The sequence below is a fragment of the Porites lutea genome, chromosome 10 (genome assembly GCF_958299795.1).
Source record: "Porites lutea chromosome 10, jaPorLute2.1, whole genome shotgun sequence".
Classification (NCBI taxonomy): Eukaryota; Metazoa; Cnidaria; class Anthozoa; order Scleractinia; family Poritidae; genus Porites; species Porites lutea.
Genome location: NC_133210.1, coordinates 30,781,127 through 30,805,482, shown reverse-complemented (window position 1 = coordinate 30,805,482; position 24,356 = coordinate 30,781,127). Strand labels below are relative to the sequence as shown.

The 24,356-nt window shown below is 41.7% G+C and overlaps 2 protein-coding genes across 2 annotated transcripts in view; one reads left to right on the top strand and one right to left on the bottom strand.

Moving 5' to 3' along the window:
- LOC140951135 (4'-phosphopantetheine phosphatase-like) overlaps nucleotides 1-15,457 on the top strand; it is a 21,632-nt gene extending 6,175 nt beyond the window's left edge. Inside the window, exons 6-23 of the mRNA XM_073400349.1 lie at nucleotides 3,416-3,508; nucleotides 3,939-3,998; nucleotides 4,832-4,937; nucleotides 5,070-5,137; nucleotides 7,943-8,062; nucleotides 8,278-8,359; nucleotides 8,690-8,814; nucleotides 9,550-9,705; nucleotides 10,044-10,156; nucleotides 10,716-10,803; nucleotides 11,305-11,456; nucleotides 11,946-11,998; nucleotides 12,098-12,147; nucleotides 12,266-12,370; nucleotides 12,661-12,761; nucleotides 13,348-13,416; nucleotides 14,471-14,539; nucleotides 15,172-15,457. Coding sequence (XP_073256450.1) covers nucleotides 3,416-3,508; nucleotides 3,939-3,998; nucleotides 4,832-4,937; nucleotides 5,070-5,137; nucleotides 7,943-8,062; nucleotides 8,278-8,359; nucleotides 8,690-8,814; nucleotides 9,550-9,705; nucleotides 10,044-10,156; nucleotides 10,716-10,803; nucleotides 11,305-11,456; nucleotides 11,946-11,998; nucleotides 12,098-12,147; nucleotides 12,266-12,370; nucleotides 12,661-12,761; nucleotides 13,348-13,416; nucleotides 14,471-14,539; nucleotides 15,172-15,394 — 1,833 coding nt within the window. The 3' untranslated portion in view covers nucleotides 15,395-15,457. The remainder of the gene's footprint in view (nucleotides 1-3,415; nucleotides 3,509-3,938; nucleotides 3,999-4,831; nucleotides 4,938-5,069; nucleotides 5,138-7,942; nucleotides 8,063-8,277; nucleotides 8,360-8,689; nucleotides 8,815-9,549; nucleotides 9,706-10,043; nucleotides 10,157-10,715; nucleotides 10,804-11,304; nucleotides 11,457-11,945; nucleotides 11,999-12,097; nucleotides 12,148-12,265; nucleotides 12,371-12,660; nucleotides 12,762-13,347; nucleotides 13,417-14,470; nucleotides 14,540-15,171) is intronic.
- Nucleotides 15,458-16,185: 728 nt separating this feature from the next.
- LOC140951134 (uncharacterized) lies at nucleotides 16,186-19,603 on the bottom strand. The gene is made up of 3 exons (XM_073400348.1): nucleotides 19,226-19,603; nucleotides 18,078-18,695; nucleotides 16,186-17,971 (listed from the first exon to the last, which is right to left on the bottom strand). Exons 1-3 carry the CDS (start codon nucleotides 19,308-19,310, stop codon nucleotides 16,803-16,805), a joined length of 1,872 nt encoding a protein of 623 aa, XP_073256449.1. The 5' UTR covers nucleotides 19,311-19,603; the 3' UTR covers nucleotides 16,186-16,802.
- Nucleotides 19,604-24,356: the final 4,753 nt, after the last annotated feature.

The window sequence follows — 24,356 nt, the reverse complement described above, 5'->3', positions numbered from 1 at the left end:
TACCCCTTGTTACCCTTGTTACCCCTGTTACCCCTGTTACCCCTTGTTACCCCTTGTTACCCCTGTTACCCCTGTTACCCCTTGTTACCCCTTGTTACCCCTTGTTACCCTTGTTACCCCTTGTTACCCCTGTTACCCCTTGTTACCCTTGTTACCGTTGTTACCCCTGTAACCCCTGTTACCCCTTGTTACTCTTGTTACCCATGTTACCCCTGTTACCCCTGTTACCCCTTGTTACCCTTGTTACCCCTGTTACCCCTGTTACTCCTTGTTACCCTTGTTACCCCTGTTGCCCCTGTTACCCCTTGTTACCCTTGTTACCCTTGTTACCCCTGTTTCCCCTTGTTACCCTTGTTACCACTCTTACCCCTGTTACCCCTGTTACCCCTTGTTGCCCCTGTTACCCCTGTTACCCCTGTTACCCCTTCTTACCCCTGTTACCCCTTGTTACCCTTGTTACCCCTGTTACCCCTGTTACCCCTTGTTACCCCTTGTTACCCCTTGTTACCCCTGTTACCCCTCGTTACCCCTTGTTACCCCTGTTACCCCTGTTACCCCTGTTACCCGTGTTACCCCCTGTTACCCCTGTTACCCCTTGTTACCCCTGTTACCCCTTGTTACCCTTGTTACCCCTGTTACCCCTTGTTACCCTTGTTACCCCTTGTTACCCTTGTTACCCCTGTTACTCCTTGTTACCCCTTGTTACCCCTGTTACCCCTGTTACCCCTGTTACCCCTTGTTACCCTTGTTACCCCTGTTACCCCTGTTACCCCTTGTTACCCCTGTTACCCCTTGTTACCCTTGTTACCCCTGTTACCCCTGTTACCCCTTGTTACCCCTTGTTACCCCTGTTACCCCTGTTACCCCTTGTTACCCCTTGTTACCCCTGTTACCCCTTGTTACCCTTGTTACCCCTGTTACCCCAGTTACCCCTTGTTACCCCTTGTTACCCCTGTTACCCCTTGTTACCCCTGTTACCCCTTTTTACCCTTGTTACTCTTGTTACCCCTTGTTACCCCTGTTACCCCCTGTTACCCCTTGTTACCCTTGTTACCCTTCTTACCCTTCTTACCCCTGTTACCCCTGTTACCCCTTGTTACTCTTGTTACCCCTTGTTACCCCTGTTACCCCTTGTTACCCTTGTTACCCCTGTTACCCCTGGTACCCCTTGTTACCGCTGTTACCCCTTGTTACCCCTGTTACCCCTTGTTACCCTTGTTACCCCTGTTACCCCTGTTACCCCTTGTTACCCCTTGTTACCCTTGTTACCCCTGTTACCCCTTGTTACCCTTGTTACCCCTTGTTACCCTTGTTAGCCCTTGTTACCCCTGTTCCCCTTTGTTACCCCTTGTTACCCCTGTTACCCCTATGTTACCCTTGTTACCCCTGTTACCCCTGTTACCCCTTGTTACCCTTGTTACCCCCGTTACCCCTTGTTACCCCTGTTCCCCTTTGTTACCCCTTGTTACCCCTGTTACCCCTTGTTACCCTTGTTACCCCTGTTACCCCTGTTACCCCTTGTTACCCCTTGTTACCCTTGTTACCCCTGTTACCCCTTGTTACCCTTGTTACCCCTGTTACCCCTTGTTACCCTTGTTACCCCTGTTACCCCTGTTACCCCTTGTTACCCCTTGTTACCCTTGTTACCCCTGTTACCCCTTGTTACCCTTGTTACCCTTGTTACCCCTTGTTACCCCTTGTTACCCCCTGTTACCCCTTGTTACCCTTGTTACCCTTGTTACCCTTGTTACCCCTGTTACCCCTGTTACCCCTTGTTACTCTTGTTACCCTTGTTACCCCTGTTACCCCTGTTACCCCTCGTTACCCTTGTTACCCTTGTTACCCCTGTTACCCCTGTTACCCCTTGTTACCCTTGTTACCCTTGTTACCCCTGTTACCCTTTGTTACCCCTTGTTACTCTTGTTACTTCTGTTACCCCTGTTACCCCTTGTTACCCCTTGTTACCCCTGTTACCTCTTGTTACCCTTTGTTACCCCTTGTTACCTTTTGTTACCCTTTGTTGCTGCTTGCTACCCCTGTTACCCCTGTTACCCCTTGTTACCCATTGTTACCCCTGTTACTCTTTGTTACCCCTTGTTACCCCTGTAACCCCTTGTTATCCTTTGTTACCCCATGTTATCTTTTGTTACCCTTTTTTGCTCCTTGTTACCCCTGTTACCCCTTGTTACTACTGTTACCCCCTGTTACCCTTGTTACCCCTGTTATCCGTTGTTACCCCTTGTTACCCCTGTTACCGCTTGTTATCCCTGTCACCCCTGTTACCCCTGGTTATCCCTTGTTACCCTTTGTTACCCCTTTTTACCCTGTGTTACCATTTGTTTCCCTGTTGTTCCCTGTGTTACCTTTTGTTACCCCGTGATACCCTTTGTTACCCTTTATTAGCTTGTGTTCCCCTGGGTTGCCCTTTGTTACCCCGTGTTGCCCTTTTTGACCTGTTGTTACCCTGTTTTACTGTTTGTTGCCCTGTGGTAGCCTGTGTTATTGTTTTTACCCTGTGTTACCCTTTCTTACCCCAAGTTGCCCTTTATTATCCTGTGTTATTCCTTGTTACTCTTTGTTACCATGTCTTACCCTGTGTTACCCTGTGTTACTCTTTCTTACCCTGTGTTACCCTGTGTTACCCTTACAGCTCAGCCTTGTGAACTGTAGTTATTGGTCTGATACATTACATGCTATTGTTGAATGTGGAAGTGCATTTATTGAGGATATTAGTAAAGCTGGAATGCAAATGTTAGTTGACTACCCCCTACTCTTTACATATATGGTGGTAATATTGATGTAAGTGTTGTTTTGAGGAGCAAAGGAGCCCTTGTAGGTAACTCATCTTTTAGTACAGTCGACTCTCTCTTAACGGACACCTCTATAAGACGGGCACCTCTGTAAAATGGACATTAAGAGTTGGTCCCTGCCTTTCTTTACTCCCTTTATTTGACTCTTTATAAGACGGACACCTCTCTAAGATGGACACTTAGTACCAGTCCCAAAGGTGTCTGTTTTAGAGAGAGTTGACTGTATATTTAACAGAACATCTCCGTCTCTCCTGCACACGTTTGTTGTTGATACTGTGCTCAACTTTCCAATGCCATTCCAGATAATTCTTACTTACACCAACACATCCCGAGTAAACGCCTTCAGGCGTCTTCTTGTTAAATCAGGATAAAATTTTTAGTATAAATTTAATTTTGAACTGTAACATTTTATGCTGGAAAGATGTTCATTAAAACTGCATTAGCAATACGCACTTTGAACCTTCGTGTTAAAGACTAACCAGTATTTTAGTTCCAATCATTGAATTCGTGTCAGTTGAAAGGCCAAAGCTAAAGCTGACCATTATTGGAACTACACTCTGTAAACCATACCTCTTTAAACTATGCTTTTGTTGCTATGGTTACAGGTCTTGTCTGAAACTCAGTTTGAGCGAGTTGGTGGTACAAGCATGGGAGGAGGAACGTTCTGGGGCCTGGGCTCTCTGCTCACCAAAGCCAAGGTACTTTTCTTGCGGGAAAAGGAAGCAATTCCTAATCTCATACACAGCCGTTTCTTGTGCCGTCACATAACGGTTCTCCTGTTGGGAAGAACGTTGCGTGAAAACACAAAAAACGGCTGCGTACTAGGCAATAGGTACCTTAAGATCTGACGATGCGACGGCAACGAAAACGTCAAAGAAAACAATAACAACTTCAGGAGAGTTTGACAAAGTAAGTGGGCAAGAATAATCGCGATAAACATTAAAAGAACGCAAATTCACTTTTTTAAGCGACATTTTCGCTGCCATCGCGTCCTTTGATATTAAAGTCCCCAATGCCGAGCGGCCATTACGCCCGCTCTTGTATAGTAGTTAAAGAGAACACAGGCCTCGCTGCATCTTCCCGCTTCCGAAGCTTACCATATGGTAATAAATGTTATTTAATTTGCAGGGTTTTGATGATTTACTAGAGCTGGCAACAAAGGGACGACACCAGAACGTGGACATGCTGGTATGACAGATTGGTTGTGTCAGACTTAAAAGATTTTTTTAGATATTTTTCGAAACTAATATATATTTTTTACATTATTAATGGTCCGCGTCTCGGATGATGCGATGAATACGGTTGTTTCGCTACAAGTCGTTTCGCTGCTTCATAAAGTCGATTCGCTGCAACCAAGTTTCTGTATTAAACAGTTTAAAACAATTTAGAATGAAGTACAAACGGGTTAAGTTAGCGAAACGAATTTACAACTTTGCAGCGAATCGACTTCATTATGCACGGAAACGACCATACTCCGATGGGATGATGGGCAACGGGCTCACTCCACTTCGTAACTTCGTGCTCTCATATGGAATAAAAAATTCCTAGGCGTTACTAAATCTTTCTACGAACATTCTCAAATATCTTGTATCCAATTTTCATGGAATGAAGGCTAAAGGAAGGGAAAATTTACACCTGATTTTAGTTATGGAGGAAACAGAAGTTAAGCAGAAGCTGATAAAGATAAAATTCAAAGCTAGGTGGTAACTCAGTGCTGCGTAACGCCTTCGGTTGAAGGATTGCGCTCAATATTTCTGTGTCCACTTTCTCATTTGTTGTTGTTGTCGCTGTTCAGTGTTTTTAAACTTTGGTTCAGTTTTAAGTCACAGCATGGAAATTGATCGGCATCTGACTTCTCCTTATAATATCGAATACATTATCCAAACGGAAGGTGAAGGGAATTGGCGAATTTTAATGCCAGAGGATGATCATAACACAAATTCTCTAAACTAATATACAGTAAAATGTATAGCAGCCAGAAAGGAGAATTACTAATCACATCTTGAACGTCTATTGCCCAGGTGAAAGACATCTACGGTGGCGCGTACGACACATTGAAACTACCAGGAGATCTAACAGCGAGCAGCTTTGGAAAAACGGTGCGATCACCGCGGGATGAACACCACGGTTTGTATTAACTTATTTTTACATCTTACACGGGTAGACTTAAAAGTTCGCGCGTTAAGGACGTGGTTTCCTTACAGGACTCTTACAACGGAGATAAAGCTTGTTTAATTGTGGTTTCTTTTTCCCTTTTAGCTGGACAGTTCGCCGAAGCAGACATTGCTAAGAGTCTTTTACATATGATCAGTAACGACATAGGCCAGGTAAGATGAAGTGCAAGTCTTTATGTGCATGTAGAAAGATACTAAGGGAGTTTTTACTTTCTGTCAGAACTGGTCGGCAATACAAGGCCCGTTGTAGAGAGAATAGGAAGCTTAAGGTGACTCGACCCAGTTTTTTTGGGGGGGTACCATCCTACTTTGAGCTCTCTGGTATCCCCAACTTTACTTTTATCGTAAGTCTAACAAATAGAATGGATAACATATAGATCAATCTACAATATAACATAAAATTTTTGGCGATCGGAGTAAATGTCACGTGGTTATAATGCACGCCCCTTTGAGGGCTGAGTCGAAAATCTGCTGTTGCCGGCATTTTTTCGTGAAAATCTCTCGGCTACACATAGTGCGCATTAGTGCCTTGCGCTGAACAGAGTTTCACCAAAATCGCAAAGACCCAATTCGAGAAATTCAGCGGTTTCCAAATTTAGGTCATAATTTATGCGAAAATGATAAGAAAGAGATTCATCTCTTTATTTTGGGCATCCTTATAACAGATGGGTCCTTGCAAGTCAGCAAAACAATTTAGGGCCTTGTAAATGCGCGATTTCGAGCAAAGCAAACATATAGAAATTATAGTTTTCGCTATTTGTTGACGTTTGTCAGCGTTTAAGAGTCAATCTCACGAAAAAAGCATTTTCTTAAAAATTCGTAGTTTTTTTTCCTTCAAATTTTTTCAGGGCCACAATTGATTAACTAACTACCCGGACTCTGAATTTCATGGTCATTGAAAAACTGTGACATTATCTTCTATAAGCTCAAACTTGAGTAAACATTGAAGATTTTTAGCGTTTTGGCTGAGTTTGTGCTTTGGGAGTTGTCTATTGTTTCTAGTCTGTCATGATACAGCATTCTTGTTCAGCACGCGTGCAATGACCGCGCTTGGCTGACTTCCGAATATGATAATTTTGGTACAGTGAGACAGGCCATCGCGTGATACATAGAGGTTTAACTCACAATTTTTAATCAATTCTCGTGCTTCTTGTGCCTTTGCAAAAAAATCAAGAAGTGCTACACACTAAATCTACTTACTATTAAAAAAATATCATTTTTTCATAGGTTTAATGCAAGCCAATAATTAAACCAACTCGTGAAGGGAATCCCTTCTATTTTCTTATACTAAATTATCATATCTCGGTGAGCATTCGGAAGTCAGCCAAGCGTGGTCATTGCACGCGTGCTGATCAAGAATGCTGTATAATGACAGACTAGAAACAATAGACAACTCCCAAAGCACAAACTCAGCCAAAACGCTAAAAATCTTCAATATTTACTCAAGTCTGGGCTTATAGAAGGTAATGTCACAGTTTTTCAATGACCATGAAATTCAGAGTCCGGGTAGTTAGTTAATCAATTGTGGCGCTGAAAAAATTTGAAGGAAAAAAAACTACGAATTTTTAAGAAAATGCTTTTTTCGTGAGATTGACTCTTAAACGCTGACAAACGTCAACAAATAGCGAAAACTATAATTTCTATATGTTTGCTTTGCTCGAAATCGCGCGCATTTACAGGGCCCTAAAGCGTTTTGCTGAGTTGCAAGGACCCATCTGTTATAAGGATGCCCAAAATAAAGAGATGAATCTCATAGTTTATTAAATATAATCCGTGTAAAGTTTGCTTATCATTTTCGCATAGATTATGACCTAAATTTGGAAACCGCTGAATTTCTCGAATTGGGTCTTTGCGATTTTGGTGAAACTCTGTTCAGCGCAAGGCACTAATGCGCACTATGTGTAGCCGAGAGATTTTCACGAAAAAAATGCCGGCAACAGCAGATTTTCGACTCAGACCTCAAAGGGGCGTGGCATTATAACCACGTGACATTTACTCCGATCGCCAAAAATTTTATGTTATATTGTAGATTGATCTATATGTTATCCATTCTATGTGTCAGACTTACGATAAAAGTAAAGGTGGGGATACCAGAGAGCTTCAAAGTAGGATGGTACCCCCTAAAAAAAACTGGGTCGAGTCACCTTAAGCAATCACGATGACAACGACAACGTCAAAAAACAATCGGTTTTATGAGCAAAGCAAAAGCTCTGCACGTGCATCACGCTTTTTAGTACATTTCTTTGACGTCTACTGCACGCCTACGACACGTTTTATACAAGATGTGGACATACGACTATGATCTTTCCTTTCTGTTTTTGAACGTAACCTGGATAAAGTCCATAAGAATTCAACTCCAGGAAAAATCACCTATATTTGACAAATTGAGCGGGTGTAAATCAGACGCGATCAAGTTTGAAAGTACGCAAATGCATTGTTTTAGCGACGTTTTCACTGCCGACGTCGTTGTCATTGCTTAAGTTCCCTAATAGAGAGCTTTAGCCACGACGACAGCGTCTTCATCGACAACGTCCCTAAAACAATAGTTTGATCAGCAAAACAACAACTTTGCACCTGCAGCACGTACACTTATGCTCGTTCCCCAAAAATACGGATTTCTGGGAAATTCACCTACATTTGAGTCAAAACAACAGTGACAAAATTTAAAAGAAGCGCAGTCTTTTTTATAGAGACATCGTCGTCGCTATCTTAGATTTCAATAGCAGTGAAAAAGCAACGTCAAATTCAGTAGACCGTGAAAAATCGCGGAAACACCGTCCGCGACTTCTGCTGATCAATTTTCCGCTCTGCCATTGGTGAATTGTCTTTTTTTTCAGATCTTCACGCACCGTTGTCACTGTCATTGCGCTAACTCTCCCTCCCCCCCCCCCCCTAGAGAGCTTCATCGCAGGTTTATGCTTAATCAAATGTTTAAACTTTTGTTTTGTTCAATTTTAGATTGCCTCGCTTTATGCCAAGCTGAATGGCTTAAAGAAAATCTACTTTAGTGGTTATTTCATCCGCGGTAATCCAGTCACGATGCATACTATCTCCTACGGCATCAACTACTGGTCCAAGGTAGGCATGCTTTAGTTTTCTTCGGGAGTGAAACGTTTATCAAATATCTGTAAAAGAAATGTAGGAGACAGTGCCATTAGCTTTGCTAGTTTCTTTTCTTTTGAAAATAGTTCTTTGTGTCCAAAAACGTTTAAGTAGTATAGCAGTGTGGGAATTATCCGTGTTTTGTGTTGGCGTTTCACTGGTACTGATGTATTACATGGGGAATTTTTCAGGGAACTCAACAGCCTTTATTTCTGAGACACGAAGGTTATCTTGGTGCTATTGGAGCGTTCTTAAAAGGAGCTGATGAAGACGGTACGTTTAAGCCCCTTTTTGTGCATCATCATGTGGTTCAAATACTCTTCAAAATAATGATATAGAAGCACACGGGGAAATTGTAACTTGCCCTAAGAGTACATTTCACATTTTTCACTTTTCATTCATCGTTATTTTCGATTTTAGAATTCGGTCTGTGAATTGCCCTGTTCACGACCATCTTATGTGCGATAGGCACTTTTTGGTGTTTCTTGCTGACACGATTGTTTTCCACTTTTATTTATATTTCCCTCCCCCTGAAAATTGTTGCTCATTGGTTCATGGCGATCATCGCTAATTTGTTTAACTATAATTATTCAACATTTACAGTTGACTTTTCTGTGAGCAAACTTAACGGTTTAACATGGAGAGAGAACTATGCAGGAAGTTCTGGTCTGTCAGCTGCAAAACGGCCTGCTGATTTGATGAGTGCAAGGAATGCTGATTCTGTTAGGGTAAGCTGTATTGTTTTGAGACTTTTAAAGTATTTCGTCAACTTCATTAAAACATCTAGTGTTTAAGATTCGACAGATCACGAAATAAGAGATTACTTAACGATAGTCTCCTTCGCAGCCGCTTGAGCCGGAGTCACGCAATGCTCCCCCACGCGTGGGGCCGGGGAGCATTGCGTGACTCCGGCCTTAGCAGCGGCAAAGACACGCAATGCTCCCCGGTTACAAAACCTGTGGTTGTACACTTTTTCATTGTTCCAAAAATCCTTAGGTTTTTGGATTGTTTTGCCTTAGAAAATTGGATCTTAAAGCTTAGCTCTATTTTATCATTTAAAAAAAAAGACAAAATAAAATTAGAGTTTTCTTCATAAATTAGGCTGATTTAGCAACAGAACGGGAACGTCAGTTGACGACGGCGCGTGTAAATCAAACTACAGGCTTGACTAATGGCAGAGCGGCAAATTGAGCACCGGAAGTCGTGTTTAGTCCTTTCTGCGCGCTTTCTCGTCGTCAACTGACGTTCCCGTCTTGTTGCTAAATCAGCCAATTGTCAAAGCTAAGGTGAATCGGCTACCATGAAAAGATTCAAAACCTGACGTTTCGAGCTTTTCTATCTCATCACAGTGGCAAAATGACGTTATCGACTCAGTCATAACTGAGCTAAATTATTCAGTTTTAAGGGCTGTCTATGAAAGGCATTCCTGTGGTTTAATTCATTCATTTATTCATGTATTTCAGTGTGACGTTTTAGAGATGGATCAATTTACTCACACGCTCGTTCCATTCCCTCTCCTCGCTTCCCCCGGAGACTACTTCCCTGATACCCAGGACCTCACGGTTGATACTGAGGCGAGAGAATATTGGTTGCAATGCTTCGAAGACGCATTGGACAAAGTAAGGTTGATTGTTTTAACATTTCTTGGGCTTTCTTTTAATGTTCTAGATTTCTGCCTTATTGAAGCAGACTTCGGGCAGACTTTCGGATTGAAATGCATCATTTAAACGTTGAATTCACGGATTAATTGGCCACTGTAACAGGGCCAAGTTAAGTTTTACAAAGACTTCTGGCACTGTTACTAGCCAATGGCTGACCGGGACGGGACGCATTTCGGCTCCAGTCCCCTTACCGTTTCTAAAGTGGCGAATTATGACTGTAAACAAATCTATGGGGTTCGTTTTTAGGCAAGTTCAGCAACTTTAGTGTTATGCTCACCTCTATTGAATGCCTTTAGGTTGTCGAGCGAGCAATAGCCAGCCAACCCAAGTCCTCGGATGCCAAAGAAAGAGCAGAAAAGTTTCGCAAGAAATTTTGTCTTCGTCTGAATGTTCTCAAGCAACAACCTGCGTAAGTTTCTTGTAAAAATCATTTTTTGCGTTTGTTCCTCATTTAATCGACGTTTGCGACTTTAAAAACAAGAAGAGGACTGGCGGCGAAATATTTCCCGCAATTGTATCTGGGATCGCTACCGGTGACGCGCCGGTCAGCTATTGGCCAATTTTTTTCCCCCGACTCCAGTAACAGTCCCAGAAGTCTTTGCGAAAGAGTACTTGGCCCAGTTGTCTTCCAGTCTTTAGAGCGGTTTTCATTTGAGTGTCGAAAAGTAATTGGTTTTGCACTTTCTACACGATGCGATTGGCTTAAAAGATTCGCGCCACCTTTTCATCCAATCAGAAGTAAAACCAAAGCCAATTGTGACGCGCTCGCATGCATTTTCCCGCGCTTTGCGTCAGCCACATGTAATTACTTCGAGTTTTGATTGGTTCAATGTATTGTCTGTGTCCTATGTGATTGGCCAGAGTAATTACTTTGGTTTTGGTTTTACGACACTCAAACGAAAACCACTCTAAAGTAGCGAATTGCACAGCTTATGTGGTGAGTTGTTGCCTTTTTTTTTCCGTCGCAGAGCTTACGGAACATTGAATGTACGCAGTTTGCTAGACGTCAGAGAACAGTACCTCAACGAGTTTAGCTTTCCTGATCCTTACGCTGAGGTAATGACTCAAGCGGATTCATCAATTATGAACTTTCATCTTAGGTTAAGTTGATCTGACGTCTTTTCAATACGCATCGTTTTATCCCTCAGTCATGACCACCACAGAGCGGTAAAAAAAAATTTCATGTTTGACATGTGTGATTTGTATAGGTAATAGCATGATTTGTAGTGATATTTGGCATAAATACCTCGAGTGATATTTCAAAATTGTTATACGTAATTTCACGAGCAGTTAGGCGAGTGAAATTTGAGACAATTTTGAAATATCACGAGTGGTATTTGTGCCAAATATCACCTACAAATCATGCTATTATTTGTTTATACTACTACCCACAAAGGTTTTGTAATTTTCACATGAAGGTATTTCAAATAAAGTTGAAATACCAGTGCTCTTAGCCAATCAAATTGAAGAAATTTCTCATGTAGTAGTATAAAGTTTTGAATAATCGTTCCCCGTCTTTTATTGTTAATCCACTTTCCTTTACCGTTTTTTCGTCAGGTAAAACAACAAGAAAACGAGGCTGCCCTTCTTCTCTTGTCCAAACGACTTGAAGAATTAGACACGTTGCCATGGGAATTGCGGCAGCGTGCTTTGGCAGAAGGTGTAATAGCAGGAAACGTTTTCGACTGGGGTGCAAAGGAAGTCGCTAAGTAACTAAACCTTCAAGATATTATAACTTAACACGATGTTCTGTACCCCGAGTGCCAGAGAATTTTTATGCGCGGTTTCCGGTTTCGGTCGAAGACGTGTCGGCCTGCGGCCGACACCCAGCAAAAGCTCCTCGTCGCACGCGAGAAAAACCTCTGGTACCAAGGGTAGATGTTCTGAAACTAAGACAAAATTTCAAAACATATTACAAACAACTGCCTCTGTAAAAACACACATTAATTTTACTGCTCCGCTCATGAAGAAACTTAAAGTTCAAATTCCTTCAAGTATTCCTCATTCTAAGCCCTCTTTCTCGCCATTTTACCCACTGCCTTTTTTTCACTTCAGTTTCCTTTCTTTTTTAAAACAAACCATCTACCTTCATACACAAACCGCTCCCCTGGCCCGTGCTTTTTAAAATCAAACCTTTCCTCGCCTGTTTCAACGAATGTCTAAAATGCTTTTATCGGAACAAGTTTTTATTTCTTTAGACTTATGGAAGAAGGTCATCTTGACTTTGGCTCAGCAATGAAGAAGTTGCAAGGTAATATAATGCGATTATACCCAGTATTTTTGACAGTACCTTCTCCAGAACCATATAAACTCAAACTTGTTTCTGCTAAACATTTAAATTTGCATTTAGCCCGGCCGTGGTTGAAAGATGACCTGGATGCGTGGATTGAGCGATTAAAGGTCAGTCTTCTTTTAAAAAGCTCAGTCGCGTGTCCCTGATGGCAACGTGATTGTATTGTATTATTCACTGACGAAGGCATCTGCAGTTTTAGTAGTCTACTTGACTTTTATGTTGCAGGGACCTCCTCATAAATTGGCTGTCGTATTTGTGGACAACAGCGGCGTGGATATTATATTAGGAATGTTCCCGTTTATCAGAGAACTCCTTTCACGTGGAACAAAGGTATAGTAGCTTTTTGACGCTGTCCTATAGCTAAAAGCCAGCGGAAAATAAGAAGCCTTTGTTCCGTTAGGTTGGGAAATACCGTGCACTTGCGGGGAGAGACTGAACTGGGGGCCATACGAGATTGAGCGGTTTTTATATAACTAAGTTGCTTAGAAACTAGCAAGCGTTATTGGCAGGTTTTTGGATGCTTGTTGACGTGTTTGTTACTCTGTTTTCTTGTCATGCTCTTACAAAACATTTTATATAAGATGTGCGTGATGCGTGACTGTTTTGCGTGACATTTTCAGGTAGTTATGGCTGCCAACTCATACCCAGCCCTTAACGATGTTATGTTCAGTGAACTTGTAATTCTAACCGAGAGTGTAGCAGATTTATGCCCCGAAATAAGGTATGCTTGGCTATTGTTTTCTGTGATTGACAAGTGAGAAACACTGACTCTGGTATTGATCTATCGTCATCATCATGGTCATCATTGTCGTCGTCACTCTCAACATCATCAACGCCGTCATCCTCTCATCATCTTCCACCGCACTTTATTTGAGTATCAATGCTTAAAGTGCGAAAGAACTGACTGAACGAACTATATTTTTAGGTCTCCTACCAAAGACTCGACCGCCATTTCACGTGGCCATCCGAGACACGCGAAGGTCTAGCTGTTAACAAGGCAAAAAGCAGATAACAGTTTGGGTATTGTTTCCAATCCAAGGATCAAACCCAGGACCTCCCGCTCTGCAGACAAACCCTCTACCAACTTAGCTAGTCCTGCCGCGGTCTATATATTTATCTTACGACTATCAAATTAGGGAAATCATTGTGGAGATAAAAAACGGGAAGTATTTCCAACAGAATTACTTTGAGTATCGTCAGATGCATATATAGACTAATTTCTACTGTTTGGTTTCGTTGTGTCGCTAACTACTAGGGCCTTGTTACCCACTTAATCAAATTTTACTACAAATGTTTACCTGTCCTAGGACTGCATATAAGGAAGGACACTTGGTTCCCATGGAGTCAGGAATCGGATCCCCCTGTTTAGACTGCAGGTATGTCAATGTCTTTTTAACAAGTCTTCTGCTCATCGCAAGACCGAATACGTCTTCTTCTAAACATCCTGCCTGATGTAAACTATGCTTATGCTATTTGTAATGGCCCGGGAAGAGCGATTAGTGGAGACTCCTCCTAAGAATTAATAATAATAATAATAATAATAGTAATAATAATAATAATAATAATAATAATAATAATAATAATAATAATAATAATAACTTTATTTATATAGCGCTCATATCCTGAGCTCATGGCGCTTTACAGTGTAAAAAAGGGGAAAATGAAATAATTTACATTCACAAGCATGAAACAAAAAAAAAAAAAATTAATCATTATACTACAGGTCTTAAAATCATAAAGTTCACAGAAACAATAACCCACTCTCTAAAAATTGTTCCACCCGCAAAGTCCATCTTGTTTAGTTTGTTTCCAGTTATTTACCGTGGCAGGATTAGCTCAGTCGGTAGAGCGTTTGACTGCATAGCGGGAGGTCGCGGGTTCGATTCCCGGGGGCCGGACCATTACTCAGGGTCTTAAAATGACTGAGAAATGAAGGTACTTCCTTTGCACTGCAAGCGGCGAGACCTTCGCGTGGCTCGGATGACCACGTAAAATGGCGGTCCCGTCTCCATTCGGAGACGTAAAAATAGTGTCCCCAATTAGCACTTTCGTGCTAAATACGTTGACACTCAAATAAAGCGCTTTTTTTTTTTTTTTTTTTTTTTTTTACCCGCCCTTTCTCGCCATGCAACTAAACGATAGTTAAGAAATTACTCATAAATGATATTGTTATATCGCTGGAACGTTTTTCCCAACAGCGCGCGCTCTCATTGGTTACTTCGAGGTCACATCATCTAACTATAAGACTATAAGACTATAAGACTCTGGTTTAGTCTTGTGCTGATAATTGAAGCCGGCGAACTGCGACATTTCCCGCATTCACGTGTCCAGGGCTATCAATGTCCACTTTTTCCTCAAGTTACCCGTTTCAATGCTTCCTCATCTGTAAACTATTTCGTTTTTTTTTTCTTGTATTGTTTTTCTTTGAAGGAGAGTGAACACAGAACTGGCGTTAAAGTGTAGAGACGCAGATCTGCTAATTCTGGAAGGGATGGGCAGGTATGGCAAATTGTTAGTCGTGACATTTTCAATTACTGTAAACGGCGTCTACCAGTAATATCAGTAAAAGACCCCCCCCCCCCCCCCCCCCCCACCCCTCAGCCAACACTCTAGTCCGGGAGTGTTTCTTTTGGAAATTCAAATGCTGCACCGCACTCAAAACTCAAAAAAAAAACAAAAAAAAACAGGCGAGTGGTTTGAATGTAAATAGGAAGCGATCTTTGTTGTTACTCTGATGAGCAATAGCTTTCGACTAATGAGCGCGGAAAAAAACCGCTCCGTGCAGAGGAATCTGGATTCCAGAATCCGTGAATTGTTTCTTGTGAAACTCAGAATTTTGCTCAAGGAATCCGGAATCCCATTGACGATTGGAATCCGGAATCCAAGTTCCACTGACAGAATCCGGAATTTAGTACCCGGAATCCGGAAACCACGGCGTGGAATCCAGTCTTGGATTCCATTACATAAGGCCACGAGAACGTGTTCAGTTATCGTAAAACTCTGAATAGACAGCACATTCGTGTTCAATAGAGTTCAATTGCGCTCTGTGCTTGAGGAGTTTGTCTCATAAGCTCTAGCCTTAAGCGAATTATGACTCAAACACCCTATGCTGGTCTCATTTTCCTCTTTAGAGCCGTTCACACGAACTATGACGCAAAGTTCACTTGTGAAAGTATAAAACTTGCCGTGATAAAGAATCGCTGGCTTGCGCAAAGACTGGGCGGAGATATGTACAGCGTGGTCTTTAGATACGAGCAAGGAACAGTGGCATCTGTCAAGAGTGTAGATTGTCCTGTGATGCAACAAAGCCAGGGGCTTGTATCTTGGGATATAGGGCACCCCGAAGAAGAGTAAAGGAAGGTATGATAATGGCAGTCTTGGTAGTGGTGGTGGTGATGATGATGATGATGATGGTGGTGGTGGTGGGGGTGGTGGGGGTGGTGATGATGTTGGTGATGGTGATGATGATTATAATGACGATGGTTGTTTTTCTGGTGGTGGTGGTGGTGGTGACGGTAATGGTGACAATGATGATGAGTGTTAATGACAATGGTGATGATGATGAAAAGGACGATTGTGATGATGATAATTATAATTAAAGACCTGATGATGCATAAAGAGCGTTGACGTATGAAAGTGATGGTGGATTTGTTGGTGATGGTTGATATGGTAGCGTCGATGTTTATTGTGACTGTGGCATTGATTTTGACGGTAATGAGACAATGATTGTGGTGATGGAGGTGACGACGACGACTGATGATGGTGGCGGTAATAAAGATGATAATGATAATGAGTTTTAATGATGCCGACGATGACGATGATGATGATGACGACGACGACAACGACGACGACGACGACGACGTCGACGACGACGACGACGACGACGACGACGACGACGACGACGACGATGATGATGATGATGATGATAATGGTGACGACAACGAAAGACCATGATAGTGAAATTGATAGCAGCGAGCGGATATGATGGTGTCGATGCTGAACATGATGAATAATTGTGAATTGCGATGTTGACTTTGATGTCCACGGTCAAGGCAACGGTGGAGTAATTATCGCAGTTGTGTGGAAAAACAAAGAATACCGCAGCCAAGGAAGCGGGTATCACACAAATTGGGGAAAAGTTGAAATTAAACTTCTACATAAAGAATGACTTTTAATAACACACATTTGTATATACTATAATAGGGTCGGTTGAAATAAAGCGCATTCTACAGAAATTCAAACCCTAATACTGTTTAACTAACCTTAACTATTCACTAAAGAAATATTTGTTATTTTGATTAAACCCTCTTCTTAATCAAACATTTTTGGGCGAGCTACGTAGGTGTTATAAATGTGCACTCACTCATGAACAAAAGCGCCTTTAAACGTCGAAAACATCGATTCATTCTACAACGAAAGGCAATTTCTTTTTCCTTTACCACGAAAACTGAACAAGAGTGTTGCACAACTACGGAACCCTTGCTGGTTTTACAGTAACTTGTGCTGTTTCAGTGCTGTTTCACGTTCTCTAGAAATAGGGTCCTTTTAATGCGGCTTTCACCGTATTTTCTTCAGCGAAAAAAACCTGAAGGTCGTCGTTTGGTAATTATGAGTATTGACTCGATAAGGATATGAAAATCTAAAATCAACCGTGGCTAGTAGTCGAGTCCTAGCGCCTTGAGTGATGTCTGCTACATTTTCTTGTTTTAACGACCTTTTTTATATGAGCCCAAATTATGGCAATAGTTCTGAATTTTATTTGTTATGCATTTGCTATACCATAACACTTCAGTTTTCCAAGAGTGTGGTAGCCCTTTTCATCGGCAACATTGTTGGGGCCGTTAATTCCTGTATCTCCAAACCTGAGCTCTTTGACTGGAAGATGGTCCTTGTCTGTGAGAAGACCGCTGTCCTCTCGCCACTCTGCGTCATTCTTATCACAGTTACACGTTTGACTTGAGTCTGCACACGAGTTGGTTATCCCGCATGCGCAACTGTTATTTCTAGGCGACGCTCCACCCCAGTACAACATTTGTGAAGAATCACGTGATACCCACCAACCAGCAGGCGATGAATTTCCAAGCCAAAACACAGAGCCATAGCATTCATATTTGATGAATTGTTCGCAATACGTAGAGACCAGAGTAAGATTTGCTAGCTGAGACAAGGTAACTCCTGAGTAGTGAATGCTGCGTGAGTAACTACCATGATTATCATATCCATCCACTAGTGTTCTGCTCTCACTGTTATGACTTACGACTGTCACGCCAACCCCATTTTTGTCACGCATGTCGCAATACACCCTAAACGGTGCCAGTCCTCCTTCGCCATCTGGGTCAATTACAAAACTTCCGCTAGAGCCGCTGACGTATTTACGTATCACAGAACAGGAAGCAGCTGTAACTGGAGTCTTTATTTCTACACTAGTCTCGATTGTCGATAGAGCATTGCTTGCTATGCAAGTGTACAATCCAGCGTGTGAATTGGTTACATTACGTATAATTAGTGTGTTGTTTTGAAGAATGTTAGTATCAGCGGGAAGCAATGGCTTGCCATCCTTTAACCACGTGACTTTAGGACTCAGGTCACTCTCGGCTTCACATGGCAGTCGCACAGGAGACCCAAGGAATGGAGTAAGATGTTTGGGAGGGAGAACTGAAAAATTCAAAGAGAAAATCATCACTTGTATCGTGTCCTCTGTCCTTCCCAGTATATTCTCTGCTTTGCAAATATATACACCGCCGTCCTTTTTTTTTACGTTGACGATTTTCAAAGCTGTGGCGCTCACCACAGCTCTCTCAGGTAAACTGCTGAATGCTTTTGACCACGTGATATTAGGCTGCGGCTGACCAGTGGCACTGCAGGGGATGCTGATATTTTGTCCCTCTTCGGCCAGCAGTCGACTGGAACTCAGTAATAATCGCGGGGCAACTGTTAAAAAACAGAATCCGATAAAACAATTTGTGAAAATGAGTTCTAAAAATTAGAGTCTTTTAATTAGTTGCTTGTTTTAAAATCGGCCATTCTTGACACTTACATTGAACCGTTAACTGTGCTGAGGCGTTAACACTTCCCAGCAGGTTTTCCGCACTGCAGCTGTAGATTCCGGTATCTTCTGGTTTCACTTTCTTTATAACTAGAGCGTTACTGGGTCCAGTGACGTGACGCCCAACCGGAAGTGATAATTTGCTCTTTGACCATGTGACCCTTGGTTGTGGATTTCCGTCTACTGTGCATTTCAATATTGCTGTTTGGCCTTCGTTGATTTTCTTTTCAACAGGAGGAGCTTCGATGAAAAAGGGAGCAGAAATCGACCTTCCCTGTTCGCCTTTCTGACCCTTCTCTCCCTGGGGGCCTCTTGGTCCGGGTGGTCCCACATCCCCCTGTACTCCCAGATCTCCCTTTATTCCCATTGGTCCTGGAATTCCCTGGGGGCCATGCTTCCCAGGGCTTCCGGGTCTTCCACGGCGGCCGGGTTTTCCCCGCGGTCCTGCACGGCATAACACATGATCTTTAGCGCAGATTTGGTTCTGCAAAAGTCGCAGCTCGTCTCGTATCAGTAGTTGTACATAGGAGGGTGTTACTGTTGGACTAACTTGCCTGCTCGTTGATGAGCTTGCACTTCTTTTTACTCTGAAATTGCTCTGTTTGTGTCCTGAACAAGTATAATCAAGAAAACAAAAATTATAATACTTATACTACTACATGAGAAATTACTGCAATTTGATTGGCTTAGAGCAGTGGTATTTCAGCTTAATTTGAAATACCTACATGTGAAAATTACAAACCTTTTGTGGGTAGTAGTATAAACAAATAATAGCATGATTTGTACGTGATATTTGGCATAAATACCACTCGTGATATTTCAAAATTGTCTCAATTTTCACTCGCCTAACGGCTCGTGAAATTACGTATAACAATTTTGAAACATCACTCGTGGTATTTATACCAAATATCACTACAAAGTTTTCGTGAGCCTAAAAAGTTAACTCGACTATAAATCTGTATGTGGCAATGTTCAGATTAAAAATATCGCACACAAAGCTCGTGAGAAGTTTTCCTCTTTTTTAAACTACAGACAATGAATAGATTCACCTTTTGTTGTTGTTGATTTTTTCACAAAACCGGTTTTATAATAGGCCCAAATATTATGGCTGCTATAAAACAACACATTCTTGTCTCTACCTGTATTTCTCTGAGTTATTTCCTCTGCCATTCCTCCCCAACGTTTAAAATTCTGTTGTACTTTTCGCAGTATTTCAGTCTCCATCTGATCACAGACTGTCGTTGTTCGTGATATTAACCGTTGCTGCTCCTAAATCCTGAATTCCACATGAATAACTGCGACACAGCACGCGATGGACAGCAACAACCCAGACGTACAACACAAACGATCGAGCGGTGTTCGCCAGGTCTTCTCTTGACGATCTGTTTTTTCTTGTTTCATTGTTTGTTCTCTACGCACTACTAGAATCAAGGCAAGCAATTAAGAGCAGCTGTATCGGTTGTGTGCGAGGATAAATTGCTTGAAAACTGTAACCATTCAAAGAAGAGAAATGAGAAACTAAAATGATAATGAAAGGACAACTTCCTGTTACGTTTGGAGGGTGTGGTTGGCTCAGACCCAATGTAAACCGCTCTTAGTGGATCAGCTATAATAACTGCGAAATTAATCATCAAGTTTGTATTGTCAAAGGTCACATTGTTTCAGAAGGGATATATAAAAAAAACTGTTTATTATTTGTTGAGTCAAAGTTATCCAGAATTTTAGGTTCGTTTCAAGGAAAACGTGATGTTCTGTTACATGAGAAATTTTTACCACCTTAAGTCGGCAGTTTGAGAGATGCGAATTTTTTAAGTACAGTTGATACACTTTTTCGTAGTAGAGCAAGGGAAATCTCCAGATGTCGACAGGTTATAAAAGTTGCCATAAATGTTGAACGTCTTAGTTGGCATTATCTCCAGATTTTTGAGCCACGTGGTGAATTTCAAAGGACTTAAGGTTTACTACTACGTCATAGATCAACCATCCCCGCAGGTTTTTTTACTCGCTCCACTACCACCGTTTTCGGACGATTTCACCAGCCGTACCAGGCCCATATTCACTGACTGTTGTAGGAACTTGAAAGAGAAGTTGTCCAGTATCGTACCATATGTGACAGGGTCACTAGACCTATAATTTCACTAATTTTCGTTATATTAAGAAATGTATTACTTTTTTTTATTATTTTGCTCCCAATATTTTTGCGTTCAGGAATTTTCCGGTTTGATTCAGGGACGGACCATTAGAAAAGTTTTTTTTTGGGGGGGGGAGGGGAATTTTCGAGCCGCAGGAATTGTTTTTTCGTTATCAAATTCCTTGTATGAATTTTTTTTAGGCCATAGTATGAATATTTTTTAGGGTTAATCGGCGTGCAAGAATTTTTTTCATTTAATTTTCCCTTGCGCGAATTTTTTTATTGTACTTCGCCTGCCCCCCTCCCCCCCCCCATAAGTTTTCTAATGGTCCGTCCCTTAGCAAGCTTGTGTATCGCGTAGGAATGATTGTACGTGTGCCCGCAAACCCACATATTATTGCCTAAATGCCGTAGCGGATATTAGCTTTTCGTGGTTTTTCTTTTCGGTAGATTGTTTTAATCAGTTAATTGACCTTTAAGTTAGTGGGATTAACCTAAGGAAATCCTGACGTTCTGTTTCTGTTTTTTTATATTCTCGTATAAGTGGAAGCACGTTTTAGCCGTAGTTCAGTTGAGTTTGGACATCACTGAAGAAACTGCAGCAGTTTATTTATTTATTTAATCGCTTTCACCATGATTACAATGCTAAAAAGACTAGGGAAAAAAATACATTAGAACAAGACACAAAAACGAAGGACGGAGGTGCGGCACACACAACAGAGCGAGGCTCCAAATTAAGTGTGCCCTTACGGAAAATACACAAATACTAACTATGTAAACATTAAACATTATAAAAAGTATAAAAATCCCATTTATAAAAATGATAAGAATGAATCCCTCCAACAGCCGATAGAAAGTCTTAGTAGCAGCAGTTACCAGCTAATAGAAGATTACTTGACCTACTGCATTTGCAGCAGATCGACTTCCAGGTGTTTAAGTTAGTGACGTCATAGTTGTGCTAAAAGCAGCCGAATAGCGTTGGAGTACGTGAGATTTAAACTGATTAAGAGAACTAAGAGTACGAGTGGATACAGGTAACGTATTCCAGAGTTAAGCAATACGATTAAAGTAACTAAATTGAAAGAGCTTTGTGCGGCATTCGGGAATTAGTACGTCTTGATCAGAGCTGTGGCGAGTGAGACGAATGCCTTTAGGCTTGACATAATCCTTTATGGGTAAGGTGTAGTAGCCAGCGCGACACTTGAAATAGAAAATTAAATCTTTCACTTCATGCCAGTATGTTAACGGTATCAGATTGAGGCGAGATACCCACCAGCCATATGGGCCGGAAAGCAGGACAGAGCCATAGCATTCATATTTGATGAACTGTATACAGTTTTTAGACACGTCAGTAAGGCTCGCCAGCTGAGGAAAACTTGCTCCCGAATAATGAATATTGCGTGTGTATGATCCCGCTTCCTCAAGTCCGTCCACTAGTGTTCTGCTCTCACTGTCGTGACTTATAACTGTCACGCCAACTCCATTTTTGTCGCTCATGTCACAATACACAGTAAACGGTGCCAGTCCCCCGTTACCATCTGGGTCAATGACGTAACTTCCGCTAGAGCCACTGATGTACTTCCGTGCCACAGAACAGGAAGAAACAGTTGGAGTCTTTATTTCAACGCTAGCTTCGATTGTTGACGAAGTGTTGCTTGCTCTGCAAGTGTATGATCCAACGTGTGAATTTTTCACGTTATCTATAACCAGTGTGTTGTTCCGTAAAATGTTAAAATCAACCGGAAGAGATGGATTGCCATCCTTTAACCATGTTACTGTGGTGCTCAGCTTACTTTCGGCTACACATGGTAAACGCACAGGGTACCCAAGCTTAGGAGTAGTTTCCATCGGTGGACGAACTTTAAATCGCAGACGAGAGAAAACCACCAATTGAGCTGTACCCTGAACATTTCCAAGAATTTTCTTTGCTCTGCACACATAGGTTCCCCCGTCCTCTTTTTTCACGTTGTTGATTTTCAATGCTGTAGAACTAACCACAAATATCTCTGCCATTCCTCCCCACTGTTTAAAATTCTGTTGTACTTTTCGCAGTATTTCAGTCTCCATCTTATCACAGACTGTCGTTGTTTGTGAAATCAACCTTTGTTGCTCCTGAATCCTGAATTCCACATGAATTAGTGCGACACAGCACGCGATGGACAGCAACAACCCAGACGTACAATAGAAACGATCAAGCGATCTCCGTCCGCTCATTTCTTGAAGATCTGTTTTTCCTTGTTTCATTGCAGTTTGCTCTCTACTCGCTACTAAAGTCAAGGCTTTAGCAATTAAGTGCCACTGTATCGGTTATGTGCGAGATTGAATTGCTGAGAAAACTGTAACCATCCAGAGGAGAGAAATGAGACACTACAGATGATAATGAGTGGTTGGCTCAGACCCAATGTAAACCGCTTTTCGTGGATCGGCTGTAATACCGTATTTATTCGAATAAGCGCCCATCTCGAATAAGCGCCCTTCCTAAAGGCAGAAAAAGTTAATAAGCGCCCAGCCTCGAATAAGCGCCCACCCACTCCTCCTCCCAATCAAACTCAAATAAGCGCTCACCCTCACCCCACCCACTTGAGTGAATAAATTCTAATAAGAGACTTCCCCAAGGACGGAGTTTTCTTCAGAGTATTTTACAGAAACCTTGCTTTGTTACTTCTTCGCGTTTTGTTATTAGCATTAATTGTTTTGTTGCAAAATAAACATACTTCACTTGCTGAAAATGGTGAAAATTTAATAAGCGCCCAGCCTCGAATTAGCGCCCACCTCGAATAAGCGCCAACTCTCATGGTCCGAAAATTTAATAAGCGCCCAGAGCGGTTAATCGAATAAATACGGTAACTGCGAGATTAATCGTCAAGTTTACGTTGTCAAAGGTCATATTGTCAGAAGGCATATATAAAAAATTGTTTATTATTTGTTGAGTCTAAGTAAATCAAAATTTCAGTTTGAAAGTTTCCTTTCAAAAAAAACATCGTGTTCTATTACGTGTAAAATTTTTACTGCCCTATGTTGGCCGTTTGAGAGATGCGAATTTTTTTAAACGGAGTTGATACACTTTTTCGTAGTAGAGCAGATGTCAACAGGTTGTAAAAGTTGCCATAAAAGTTGAACGTCTTAGTTGGCATTATCTGTAGATTTTTTAGCCACGTGGGATCTGAGGACGCTTTGAATTGAATTTCAAAGGACTTTTAAGGTTTACTACTACGTCATAGATCAACCATCCCGCAGGTTTTTACTCGCGCTCTCTCCACTAGCGCCGTTTTCGGACGCACGATTTCACCAGCTGTACTAGGCCCATATTCACTGAGTGTTGAAGGAACTTGAAAGAGAAGTTGTCCAGTATCGCACCATGTAAGGAAATCCGAAATCCCTGGAAATTTCTGCTTGAGGAATCCGTATCCGGAATACGGGAAAATTTGTTTGTGGAATCCGGAATCCCACGCTTTGGAAACAGGAATACAGCTCGGGGAATCTGGAATCCCACTAACGATTGCAATCCAGAATCCAAGTTCCACTGACAAAGAATGGGATCCGGAATCCACGGCGCGGAATCGACAATCCAAAACGGTTTTAGATTCATTTATATGGGGTGACCAGTGACTACTTTAAACAACGAGGAAACCACTAGGACAATCAGCAGCAAATTGTAGGCGGAAAAGAGTAAACAGTGCTTTGTGTAGACCAGCAATATTGAGCAACCACCAAAGAAAATCACTCAGATTGATTGTCCGTATAGGCCCTTTGCAGCTAGCCATTCACGTGGTACAAAACCGCCGTGCTGGAGAGCAAAAGTCGCACTGGGACAAGAAAAACAAAGAAAGTTACCATTTAAAATTATGTATGTTTTTTGTTTGTCTTGTCCCAGTGCGACTTTTACTCTTCAGCATGGCGGTTTTGTACTACGTGAATGGCTAGCTGCAAAGGGCTAATTATATGGAACTATTACGGAGAGGTTATAGATAGACAGGTGCTTTCAAGGAGAGAGTCTGGTTAAAGCATTGTTTCTCGTTTATTTCCGCCCTTTTTCTTAAGATTTTATTGAATCAAAACATGGCACAATTAGTTTGGAGTCCTTGATTCAATAATTTTTGGATAATTTTTCGAATGCTTTAAATGTAGAAAAATTAGGG

Bases quoted from the DNA above. Each gene is read 5' to 3' on its own strand.
- LOC140951134 (XM_073400348.1), bottom strand. From the start codon at position 19,310: ATGGAGACTGAAATACTGCGAAAAGTACAACAGAATTTTAAACGTTGG. The intron at 18,696-19,225 runs GTAGAGACAAGA...ATACTTGTTCAG, and splicing joins AATAACTCAGAGAAATACAG to GACACAAACAGAGCAATTTC. The intron at 17,972-18,077 runs GTAAGTGTCAAG...GTTTTTTAACAG, and splicing joins AGCACAGTTAACGGTTCAAT to TTGCCCCGCGATTATTACTG.